A 13,270-nucleotide genomic window follows, 5' to 3' on the forward strand; every position below is an offset into this window, starting at 1 on the left:
CTGAAACACGTTTAAAAACCCCACATGCTGCTTTTGTTGCTCGGCCCTGGCTTCTGAGTCTTGAAACTCAGTGCCATTCTACTGGAGAGAGAAAATCCGGATTTGTCAGTAAACTAAACAACCGGACACAGTGCTTAAAATACCTAGTTGAAACTAAATCCAGATCGGTGGCAACTGTAGGCTTAAAAGCACACTTTTGTATTAATTAAGAGGCTTAAACCTTCCAGGGCTCCTTGTCCTGATGGATTTTCCAGTGTCATGTACAAAAGAAGTCTGCACCTATGGGCTACCGAAAACTTTGTTTAAAAACTGGGCTAATGGTAGTGTTATCCTGAGTTAATGGGGGGGGAATCTTTATTAATCCCTGTACACAAAATAGGCCCTAGGCGTCATCCGGCCAACTACAGGTTGCTGGCAGTGACGGATGCATCCAGTAAACTTGGTTGTAATCTCTGGAAGAATTGAGAACATGGGCCAATAAAAATCGTCTTATTACCTGTCAACAAAACGGCTTCCGTACAGGAATTGGTACCATTCATAATGTGTGGACGATACAATATCTTAAATGCACTTAATACTGTAAATTCCCCTTTGTATTTAGCCTTTATCACTTAAACGTATTTGATTGTGTGTATCGCAATGGGTTATGGGTAAAATTAGATAGGTGGGGGACTTGAACCCAGCTCTCCAACATCCGTAGCCCTTGGATGAAACCACTGGACTGCTGTCTAATATTCTGATTTAGTAATCTTCTCACACAGGGATGTGCGTTAGCTCCCATTTTGTTTAACCTATATAGCTGATATGCATTTGACCTTGGAGAATTGTAACAACTTAACCTCCCATGGTTGGTAAATGGTTGGTAAATTTCCTAAAGCAGGGTTATGTTATGCTGATGACGGTCCTTTTGGATAGAACTCCTATTGGGCTTCAGAGATCAATAACTGCTCTGGTTACTTATTTGAAAGAAAACAATTTACAAATGAACCTGGCCAAAACAAAGATCCTAGTAAAAAGTAGAAGTAACTTGTATAAGAGGTTTGTCTGGACTGTTAAAGCTAACTCCTTTGATGTGGTCCACCAATGTGTATCTGGGCACTCTACTGACATATTTCCGCTAACCTGTGGCAATAAAGAAATATATTGCTTCTAAAGTACTTAGTAAGTTTACTCTTGTTAAAAACTATTCGTACCAAGGTTTTTTTTTTCCTTTGAGGGTATGGTTATAATTTATAAAACTAGTACTTGGAGTGCTTTATGGATTAGAAAGCTGCACAGATAAACTACTCATTTGGTTAGACACTTGAGGGAACTATATATAGATTTGCTCTTGGCCACTTGCTCGTCTGTTTAGGCAATTAGAATGGAGCTAGGTTTGGTTTTCCTGACCACCTCGCTTAAAATTAAACTCAGTTTCTTATATCTCAAAATCTGGGAAGACAATGGGGAATCAATCTTCTTTGCTGACATGTGTAGGACCTATCCTAATTGGACTAGGGTGTTAAAGGAATTAATTATTTCTTGTCTATGGCTTCCAATATACATTTTTGTACCTTTCTCTGACAAAGTACCGATGAAATCAGACCCAGATGAGGCATTTGTGATGGATTACCATCTGACGCTGGTGTAAACACCAAAGCATTTCTGATTTTTATCTATTTAAAATGATGATAATGCTGTCTCTGAAAGGGAGGTCTGCTAATCTGGCCCACTTTTCAAAATGGTCCATATGAAAATGATATATTCGAGTGCATAAGAACCTTGGCGTCATCTTTGACTCCACTCTTTCCTTCTCGGCCCATATCTCTGATGTCTCTAAAAAGTCAAACTTCCGACTGCACCTCCTCGGAGGTATTCTGCCTTTCCTCTCCTTCCCCCAGAAGCTCATGGTATCCCAAGCTCTGGCTCTCTCTAGCTTGGACTATTGTAACAGCCTCTTTCTAAATCTACCTGCCTCTACTCTCCGCCCTCTACAACTTATCCAGAACAGGACTGCGAGACTTGTCCTTGGCCTCAAGCCCTGGGATCGTATCTCTCCTGCTTTGAAATCTCTCCATTGGCTCCCAGTGGATGCAAGGATTAAATTCAAAACCCTCCGCATTGTCCACAAGGCTTTCTGGGGCCTGGTTCCAAAATACCTTCAGCTATCCCTCCGCAAATACCTCCCCTCTCGAGCTCTTCGCTCCTCTACCTCTAACTCCCTCAGGGTCAGTCGTTTTTCAAAGAAACAAGCTGGGGGTAGATCTCTATCTTCGGCTGGGGCCTCCCTCTGGAACAGCCTCCCTGCCACGCTAAAACTTGAGGAGAACCATCTCCCGTTCCGGAAACGCCTCAAAACCATCCTCTTTGCTTCTGCCTTTGCTCCCCTTCTCCCCTGCTGATCTGCTCTCTTGGCACTGTGCACCTGGCCACCCTCTGTCCCCTGGGCCGAGGTACCTGCTCACACTGCTACCTTCCTGCACTGCCTCCTGGCCACCCCTTGCACTGGGGACTGTATCTGTACCCATACAACCCCCTACCCCCATTTTTCTTCTTTTCTGCACTTATTCAGACTTACCCAGTCTGCTGCCTTAAACACAGCACTTGCCACTTGCTGGCTGCAGTACCACAGTTTGCCTCAATGTTCTATTCATTTTATTTATCTGCGCTCCTCGGCTTCTGCACTTTCCACTCTCCCCCTTCCATGCACTTTTTCCCTTTTCCCTTTCCCATGCACTTGCACGTTCTCAATGTCACTGGGCCTAGTAAGATCGTTTTTATGTTGTGCTGTGTTCTCCCTTGTTCCCCTCCCTTGCCTAGTCGCGCTCTGAAACACTTGTGTACGAGCGCGATACAAATAAAATATCATATATCATATCATACTTGTGCCTTTTTATAAGGAGCCTACTGACATGACACCACCAGCTCTGCCATGGTAACAGCAGCTACAGAAGTCACCTGTACATCCTTGGTAGCTGCTGGAAGACAGCCAACAGAGGCAGCAATTTACCATATGCACCTTTGATCTAAATCATAATTGTCTGCTTTAATCAGTCAGGTGGCAGGTAAATCTTTAACAATAAACAACCTCCTGCCTATTGTTTTCTTTTAATACCACTTCGCCAAGCATTCACACGCTTGTCTCCAGTGTATGTGTCTGCATTTTTTTACTGTTATGTGAGAGGTGCTAATTGTGTTAGCTGTCTGAGCATTACCACCCTGAAGCTCTCTGTTGGCAATACTTGTTAATGCATATACATTTGCTTGTTGAAATTATAATAAAGTCTTCCTTTTTTAGAGGTGAGAATAAAGATCTGCTTATAGAAAATTTGGAAGTCGTTACGCTCCCGTCCCTGTTGCCCAAGGGGCTGCCTGTCAAAAACTATGCCGTGCAGTATGGTCTTCAAACCCATGAATGGCCTAATGTAGGACTTTGCAATCAGTTTGATGTTGGAGTTGTGGCATCATTTGGACGTCTTCTGCCAGAGGAGCTAATACTACAATTCCCATAGTAAGTATGGTGATGCACACAGAGAATTCCACATTCGAGCATTAGACGGCACCAGGCTGGCTTCCATCTCTATACTTAAAGGTATTTTCATACACATGCATTGGTCGTAAGGGGAGGAAGGTGGGCAAGACAAAGAAGAAGCAGTTAATATTCTTTGGGGTAACTAGATTGGGAGAGCGCTGAGACTCTTGAATATATGATTTGGACGAATTATGAATTAGTCTCTATTTTGGTAGAAGTCAAGATTCATGAGACAGCTGCGAGTAGCGTGGGACTATGAGGTAACCCCAACCTCAATTTTTGAATACAGAAAAGATTTGGTAGTCCCACAAATAAGCGTTGTACACGAGAAAAGTGTGTTGAAAGTCATATAACCTGAGATGGTTTAATAGGTTCTGTTCAATTATGAAAAAAACTTCTTCACAGCATAATTAAATTCATTGTGTGTAGGCCAAATTCAGAACCATTTAGGCCTATCTCAATCACTGAATCAATAATTCACTGTTCTGTGTCAGAGAGAAACGTAAGCATGTGCCAATCACTGAATTAATAAACAAAGAATTATGCCTGCTCCTGACAGTGCCAGTTCCTGTGCCAACACGTGTTTCGACCTTTGTGGTCTTCCTCAGGGAACACACCAGAATTATTAATGAGTTTATGTCATTGTCTTTGTTTGGCATAGCAACAAGAATATATAAGCATATTTGATGTTGAAGTGGGGCGGGAAGAAGAGGGTTGTGCAGTAGTGAGAGAGAAAATGGGAAATAAAAAGCAAACAAATGATATCATTTGTAGATGTGCATTATTGATACATTATTTGCAATCCTAATACACAGTTGAGGGATATCTGCTGGCTAGGGGAACAAGGGATTCCAAATCCACATTAAAGCAAAGAAATTGTGGTGGCACTGCATCCCTCCCCAAGGGTTCCCATCTTTTAGTGTTTTATTGTTTAATGTACCTTTTCTGTACCCTCTGTGATTTGCACATTGTAACCCACTAGTGAGAATTTATATACAGGATCACAAAGATCCATACTTTGGTTGAACATGTATCATACTATCCAATTCCCATGTTACCTTGTTATGTAGAATTGGCCCCTTATTGATCCTATTTGTTCTGATTGCCGAATTATCTTCGGTTCATTACATCTAGTGTTATTTATTGAGATTAAGTAATTCCCTGAAATCAGAAATAATCACACCTGAAATCAGTATGGGTACCCTACCCAAAAAGAGTATATAAATGCAGTAAAAAAGGAAACTATGTATGCCATGTTCTTACCCTTTTTGAAGACAGGTATTCAATAATATAGGTTCCTGTTCCAGGAAACATGTAATTGTCGTCCAGACTCCTTTGTTACATGCACAAGGTCAAGTGATCAACATTTTGAAGCGGGTTGTGAATCATGTGGTATGGCAGGGCTATTGCCTAAAATGGACGGAGAATACAGAAAATGTGTGTATGTAATGTGTGTGTGTATATATATATATATCAATTTAGCTGCCTCTGTCTCCTCAAGTCTAAATGTTTGTGTCAAATAGAAATAGAGCATTCCCCATGTAAATTATACCCTTATTTGTTGTCTTGTGTGTGTGCAGTACTTATAGTTGCCAATTGTGTCTTCTTCACGTTCTATTTATTGTGCTCACAAAGGTTTGACCTTGGTGCTCTGCAGTGGAGAGGCTATAAGAAGCGAATAATATTTGACTTGAAGGATGGATCTATGTGATCACTGCGCCCCTGTAACTGCGACGGACAAAAATGCTGACACCAGTTACGGCGTGGCACAATGATCATATGGATCACTGTGCCCGCTTCCCCTGGCCTGCATTACCCCTCTCCACCCCCCCACTCCACTTACCTTACGCGGCACTAGCAGAAGTGTGCCACCCGTACTCTGCGATCCCTGCCGTGTCAGCTCCTCCCACTAACGTGGGTTGGAGCTGACGCCTCAGGGGGCTTTTCTTTTTTTTTCTTACGTGGGCCCCGCTTTCCGAAATGGTAAGCGGGGGACACTGCTGCAACCCCCGCTCTGCTTGGGCGCAGTAAATGTCACCTTCATTTTGTGCGCCTCCAAATAGTACAAAGCTTGACTTAATTTCCTTGACTGGTTTGGGGTAAATCCGTCCAATCGTTTTTGAAATATTTGGCAGACGGGTGGGTGGGGGGGTCCCCCCGGCTCCTTAAAACCTATAAATTTAGAAATGAAAAGCTGCCATATTTATTTAATTTTTGCTCTATGCAAGCAATTAAAGTAAAACGCTATTTAGGGAGAAAAAAAAGGATGCCATCAAGCTTTGGAATGAACTTCCCAATAACCTTGGTCTAATAACCTTCTCGAATTTGCAAAGAGACTCATAACTCTTCTGTTTATGTAGTCACTCTGAGGGGAACACTTATTGTTTGAACGACAGCACTTAGATAGCCTGGCTGTAGGTGCTACATAAATACCAATAACGGTAGCCATCTCATCAGGTTAGAGGTCGGGAGTGGGAAAGAAGACACCATGTGAAGTTCGGGATTTGGAGATGGGTTGGGGTGCCAGTTACGGATAAAACATTTTCGATTTATCTGGGGAAGACTGCAGGAATCTCACAGGATTATCGCAGCAACTTCGCAAGAAGATGCGCTCAGAAGAAAATTCCACATGAAGCAATGTGTGATGGGCGTAAATGGGAGAGGGCTACGGAGGCAAAACATTGAGGGCATGTGAAAAAAAGGGGACGCATGTTGAGTGCCTGTGAGGACGTATTCCTTCAACATGTACACATCCGTGGGCACTTGGCAAGATCGAAAGGCCATGGCTATGGTGCACCATGTACAGTGGCGAATGCCAATGCTCGTGGCCCCCAAAGAAACCTATTGGTGCAGCTTGTACAATGGATGTGGCTAAGGGGACCCAAAGAAACTATAGTATAAGAAAACCCTTGAATTTCAGTCAACAAACCTCAGTTAAGATATGATATGATAGTTTATTTGTATCGCGCTCATACACAAGTGTTTCAGAGCGCGATGAGGAAAGGGAGGGGAACAGGGGAGAATACATCAACGATCTTACAAGGCCCAGTGACATTGAGAACGCGCAAGTGCATGGGAAAGGGGGAAAGTGCATGGAAGGGGGAGAGTGGAAAGTGCGGAGCAAAGGAGAACAGATAAATAATAATAAATATAAATAAATAGATAATGGAGGCATTAAACAGATGTAGTGCAGCCAGCAAGTGGCAAGTGCTGTGTTTATGGTAGCAGAACTGGTTAAGTCTGATAAGTGCAGTAAAAGAGGAAAATGGTGGGGGGGTCAGGGGGGTGAGGGACTGAATGGGTACAGATACAGTCCCGAGTGCAAGGGGTGGCAGGGTGAGCAGGTACCTGGGCCCAAGGGACAGAGTTAAGGTGATCAGATTTAACGTGAAAAATGCATGACAACAAAACCTTTTGAAATTCACTGAAAAAACATTTAATTTGAAAACATTTAAGGTGAACAGTACATTGCAATAAAACCCTTGAGATTCAGTGAAAAAACATTTGAGATGTTAGGATAAAATATAATGCACCAAAACCCTTGAAATTCAGCAGAACATTCCAGCAAAGCCACCTTAACTACTCGCCCCCTGTTGTGCAGCATATGACAACAGTTATGACATCCGAGATTACATGACATAACAGATCCTCCTCATTGGTACACCTTCACCATCCTTTCCCCTCACTCTCTGGCCGGCCTCCCTTGGCCCTCCTCCTTCCCGTACCTGCGAGGCTAAGAATCTCGGGTTCATCTTTGACTCCACGCTTTCCTTCACCTCACACATCTCTTACGTCTCCAAAAGTCAGACTTCTTACTGCCGCTCCTTAAAGGTACTCTGCCTTTCCTCTCCTTCCCTCAGAAACTCCCTGTCTCCCAAGCTCTGGTTCTCTCTAGGTTGGACTACTGTAACAGCCTATTTCTAAATCTACCTGCCTCCACTCTCCGCCCTTTACAACCAATCCAGAACAGGACTGCGAGACCTGTCCTTGGCCTCAAGCCCTGGGATCGTATCTCTCCAGCTCTGAAATCCCTTCATTGGCTCCCAGTGGATTCTAGGATTAAATTTAAAACCCTCTGTATCGTCCACAAGGTTTTCTGGGGCCTGTGTCCAAAATACCTTCAACTATCCCTCCGTAAATACCTCCCGTCTCGAGTGCTTCACTCCTCTACTTCTAACTCCCTCAGGATCAGTCGTTTTTCAAAGAAACGAGCTGGGGGCAGATCTGTCTTTGGTTGGGCCTCCCTTTGGAACAGCCTCCCGGCCACCTGGAAACTTGAGGAGAACCTCTCTGGTTCCTGAAGCACCTCGAGACCTTCCTCTTCGCTTCTCCCTTTGCCCCTCTTCTCCCCATCTAATCTGTTTTTCTCTTAGCACCGTGCACCTGGCCACCCTCTGTCCTTCGAGCCCACGTACCTGTTCACCCTGATTCCCTCCTGCACTGCCTCCGGACCACCCCTTGTACTGGGATCTCTATCTGTACCCATACAGTCCCCCATTTTTCTTCTGCACTTATCAGATATACCCTATCTGACTAATCATGCACTTGCCACTTGCTGGCTGCACTACCACTCTTAACTACCTTTATTTATTGTACTTATTATTTATTCTGTTCGCTCCATTGCCATGCAGTTTACACTTCTCCCCTTCCACGCACTTTGCTCATTTTCCCTTTTCCATGCACTTGCGCGATCTTAATGTCACTGGGCCTAGTAAGATCGTTGTTTTTGTTTCTCCCTTGTTACCCTCCCTTTGCTTGGTTGCGCTCTGAAACACTTGTGTATGAGCGCGATATTAATAACATATCATATCAATGATTGAAAAAGAAAAAAACAGAAATTTTCATAAACCGACTCATAGACATCAAAACAAACACACACAACTCAGAGTCCCCTCCATTGCCAGATAAATCATTAAAAGGCCCCCACATGTCCAAGTAAAAGTCCTCCTGATCTTGTTTTAGAAGCATAGCATTTTCTTATCCGGTAAATTGGCCAACTAGCCCTCTACCATCAGCTTTTCCCTAGGCTTCCATACTCTCCAGACCTGCTTAGCCGCCGTCACCAAGGCTTTGATGACCAATACTCAGATCTATGGGCAACCCCCACATCTCCCACTAGTTGACAGCAAAATCGCCTGAGGCCAGAAAATGTCATATTCAAAGTCACATCCAACCTGTCCAACACATCTACTAAACAGTTACTGACTCTGGAACAATCCCACAACATGTGCAACAACGTACCCCTCTCCCTACCAGAACCCCAACAGAATCATTGTCCAACAAACCCAATCTATGCATCTGCAGCAGTGTCGAATACAATCACCCTACACACTCTGTGATGGATGAGCCGCCAGGTCAAGTCCAACTTTGACCTAACACCCTCCCTTAACAGTCCCTTTCCTTGACAGTAATATCCAGCTCCAACTCACTAGCCCCATGCCTGTCTGAATTTCTCCCAGGAGTCAACATATGAGGGATTTATAGGCATAATTTTAAGGAAGGTGGAGACCATACGCGGAGATGAGTCAAACCACAAGCCGCCGGCCTAGCTTCTAGTGGAGCATCGGCATACCTAGTGTGCACTAAAAGGGCCTTGAGGTCTGTATACCTCCTTAACTCTTTCCCAGTAGAAACCTACTACAAAGAGAAGCAAAAGACACCATCCGCCCCTCACTCAAAACATCACCCATCTCTGGTATCCCTCTCGAGACACAATTACACCAATATAAAGTTCTGTTCCCAATGTGCAGCACAGGATTGTGCCATAACGAGGCATCATAATGCAGCCATGAATACTGACCATTATCGATCAAGCACATACTAAGAGCTGCCCGAGTGGCATCAGTTTAAAGCAGCTTAGTACTCAAACCTGGCATGTTCCTCATGGAATACACATTGTCCAACACACATGGAGAGAACTTAGCCTTCTCAGTAGACATCCAAAGCAGCGTCAAAACAACAAAGTTTCAAACTTCATTTCTGCCTATTTTAATCTCTATAGTCATGATTTTAAATGCTCACTTTCTTTTTCATTTTCATGGTGTACCTGATTGATCTACCTCAAATAACAGACTTTAAAGCATCCCATAATGTAAATCTACTTGGCACTGACTCTGTTTTCCTCTTTAAAATATGTAATCTCGTTTCCCAGCTAGTCAGCAAATGTCTCCTTTCGAGGTATCACATTTCCGTAGCCATTTTTGTATTTCAAAATCACTCTGTTTTAGTGGAACATCTCCATGATCTGAGGTAGATATCACCCCAATATTAATGGCGACATCCCTTCTAAAAGATCCCTTGAGCATAGGAACAAATCGGTGCATGTGGTATGTTATGTTAATGTTAAAGGTATTTGTACCGTGCACCGTCACCAACGGCATTGGTCCCCAGGCGCTCTAGCGGATCTGCAAATAAAGAAGGGGGGTTAGTAGGGTAAAGTGGGAGTAGGAAAGTGGGAGCGGTGGTGTCCTGAGCTAGGGTGCGATTATCTTATCGATGTGGGTCCTCATGTGCTGTTGTTGCAGGTTATGTTTTGTTTGTTGATGCGGTGTGGTGAAGTTTGTGCGGAGAAGTGGTTGTGTGGGTTTCTGTGTGAGAGATGTATGCGGAAAGTTGAGCTTTTGGGTTGGTTGGTTTTAGTCTCTCAATCTTTGCATTTCTTCCACATCTGTGATTGTCCTATGTTGTTGGTATTATAGTTTATCCATCTAGTTGTTGGGCGTGAAGGGGTGGCAAGTTCTAGCTGAGCTATTTTGGGGCTTTGTGTACTAGGTTGAGCCACGCATTCCCCCCCTCCCCCTGCCCCCCCCTCAAGCTGCCTCACAAACATTGTGCTGTCAGGCAAGTCTTCCTAATTATGGTCAGGCATATCTAATTGACCAGGCACACCTGCAGCATGTTAGAAGAATGCAGCTACAAAAAATGACAGACTGGGAACACCCCAGAGAGAAGCAGAGAGGCGTCCCCCCGGTGAGCAGGTGAGTCCCCTGGAGGCCTCTGGCCCCAGTGAAATCTTGGGCCTTGGCCCTGTAGTCCCCAGGCCCCTGCATGCTGCCTTGCAGCCAGGCTCCCTCCCCTGTGTTTCCCCGTCCCAAATCCTGCCTCCCAGCCCTCCCCCCACCTGTGATTAGTTGCCTGCACTCAGGCACTGAGGATTGTGCTTGCTGCACCGGGGGATCACACCTTTACCATCCGGTGTCCCCGGGTGAGTGGGTGGGTCCCCTGGACCCAGTGAAATCTTGGGCCTTTGCCCTGTAGCCACCAGGCCCCGCCCCCCGTGCTGCCTTGCAGCCCGGCTCCCTCCCCTGTGTTTCCCCGTCCCAAATCCCGCCTCCCAGCCCTCCCCCACCCGTGATTGGTTACCTGCACTCAGGCACTGAGAATTGTGCTCGCTGCACCAGGGGATCACGCCTTTACCATCCGGCGTCCCCCGGTGAGCAGGTGAGTCCCCTGGAGGCCTCTGGCCCCAGTGAAATCTTGGACCTTCACCCTGTAGCCCCCAGGGCCCTGCGTGCTGCTTGCAGCCTGGCTCCCTCCCCTGTGTTTCCCTGTCCCAAATCCTGCCTCCCAGCCCTTGCCCACCCAAGATTGGTTGCTTCCCTGGCCTTAACGGTTCCTCCAGGGCAGCCCTCTGCCCTTTGCAGCCCCCTGCCCGTTGCAGCCCCTTCGGCTAAGGGCCCCAAGGCAAAGGACGGCTACAAGAATTGTCAGCAGGTGCCCGCAGGTGAAGCGGGGGAAGCCAACAGACACTAACAAAACTGTAAGAGTGGCATGTGTGGGGGGGTAGAACAATCACTCTACTCTAGAAAGCCCCTGCCCTCTATCTTAACTTTCCATAACGTTGACTGCCATAAAATTACAACATGCACACTAAAGAGATTAATGACCACCAACCGAAATACATTCTTGGCTGGACTATAAATGTAGCACTGCGCTACACACTAACATACTGTTATGTTATGATACGTGGCATTTATATAGCGCTTCATATACCATTGGAAGATCTGCAAAGCCAATGTTAATTGACTTATAGAGAACGGTCAAGATCAGCCTGTGTCACCTCAGACAGGTGTAATAATCGTTAGCATGCACCACATCTAGATGGAATTATGAACGTTAGCATGTGCCACACTTGGTTGGAATCGTCAACCTAGCCTGCGTCGCATCTGGATAGAATTGTAAATGTTAGCATGTGCACACATCGAGGGAATTCTTTAGCCTAGCATGAGCCACATCTAGATGGACTTGTGAATGATAGCATGTGCACACATAGAGGGAATTCTTTAGCCTAGCATGCGCCACATCTAGATGAAATTGTGAATGTTAGCATGTGTAAACAGAGGGAATTCTTTAGCCTAGCATGCGCCACATCTAGATGGAATTGTGAATGTTAGCATGTGCACACATAGAGGGAATTCTTTAGCCTAGCATGCGCCACATCTAGATGGAATTGTGAATGTTAGCATGTGCCTCACTTAGTTGGAATCCACAATCTAGCCTGAGTCGCATCTGGATAGAATTGTGAATGTTAGCATGTGCACACATAGAGGGAATGCCTTAGCCTAGCAGGCGCCACCTCTAGATAGAAAAGCAATTCAATGACAGATATGACTCTCCTGCGTAGCCTGGACCTAGCGTGCAATCATGAATCAATAACCAACCCACGAACAACTTCACTCCTCTGCATACACCTCTCAAACTCGAACAAACACAACCACAAGCCTTAACGCAGCAAACCGCACAAACTTCACTACACTGCAACAACAAAACAAACCACACATAGACTTGCACAAAAGCACATGACTACCGACCGTAAAACACCCCAAGCCCAGCCAACGGACCCACCGGGCTGAGGCTGCCAACAGCACCTCACTACTATCTTGCACTTCTCCAGCTCATTTCCACTAACTCACCCCCGCTCCCTTTTTCAGAGTTGTGGTGATAGTGTGCGGTACAAGTATCCTTTAACATTAACGTGGCAGAGACCAGTAGGGGATTTTGTCCTTAATGGTTCTAGACGAGCAGGGGATAACCTGTATGGATAAGACATTCATAGAGCTGACAACTTTAGAGACCTCTTTAGGTGCTATGGGCAGGAGGGCCAAGGGAAGCAGGAGAGCGGTGGTGGGAGTGGGAGTGGGGGTGGTAGAGAGAGGACAAGATGTCCTGAGATTTAGATGTGAAATGGGAGGCCAGGTCGGTGCAGAGGGCTTGGGAGGGAAGGAGAGAGGAGGAAACTGCAGTTTAATTGGCGAGTTCCTTGCAGATTTTAAAACGTTTGGCCGTGTTAATAGTTCCACAGATGTGGGCTTGCATGTGGGCCCTCTTCTTGGAGCAGTTAAAAAAAAAATAAAAAAATAATGATATTGCTTTTGGAGCAGGCAACAGGCCAGTTTCAGAGGATGAACCCGAGGTCTGCTGCTTCTGTTCAGCAACTTTGCACTTATGGTTCAGAGATGCTAAATCCGAGTCATTCAAGCTGTTGCACTTGGAGGCAGGTGTCAGGCAGATCCTCATGACTGGGGCAAGAATGTCAAGGGTGTTAGCGATAGAGAGGGCAAAGTCAGAGGGGGAGTCAGAAGCCAGGGGTGGGACTGAAGATGAGGGTGGAAGCAAAGGCAACGACTGATGACTCGCTTTATCAGTCGAATGACAGTGAAGGAGGCTGACAATGCAGGGGAGGCTCAGGCAGAGGGCTGAGGAGCCACAAGTAGGAGAAGAGGAGAGATTGGTCGGACAAGGAGAGGGGTGGTGGTGACC

General features: G+C 45.5%; 1 protein-coding gene across 3 annotated transcripts in view; it reads left to right on the forward strand.

The window, feature by feature from the left end:
• The window catches only part of MTFMT (mitochondrial methionyl-tRNA formyltransferase), a 99,746-nt gene that overhangs the window by 11,346 nt on the left and 75,130 nt on the right, over positions 1 to 13,270 (forward strand). For 2 of the 3 annotated variants that reach the window (XM_069625097.1, XM_069625099.1), the window contains exon 2: positions 3,278 to 3,490. The exons of the other annotated variant lie outside the window; for it this stretch is intronic. In XM_069625097.1, coding sequence (XP_069481198.1) covers positions 3,278 to 3,490 — 213 coding nt within the window. The remainder of the gene's footprint in view (positions 1 to 3,277; positions 3,491 to 13,270) is intronic. 3 annotated transcript variants of the gene reach the window in all.

This window comes from Ambystoma mexicanum, chromosome 11 (genome assembly GCF_040938575.1).
Source record: "Ambystoma mexicanum isolate Mex_15411 chromosome 11, UKY_AmexF1_1, whole genome shotgun sequence".
NCBI lineage: Eukaryota > Metazoa > Chordata > Amphibia > Caudata > Ambystomatidae > Ambystoma > Ambystoma mexicanum.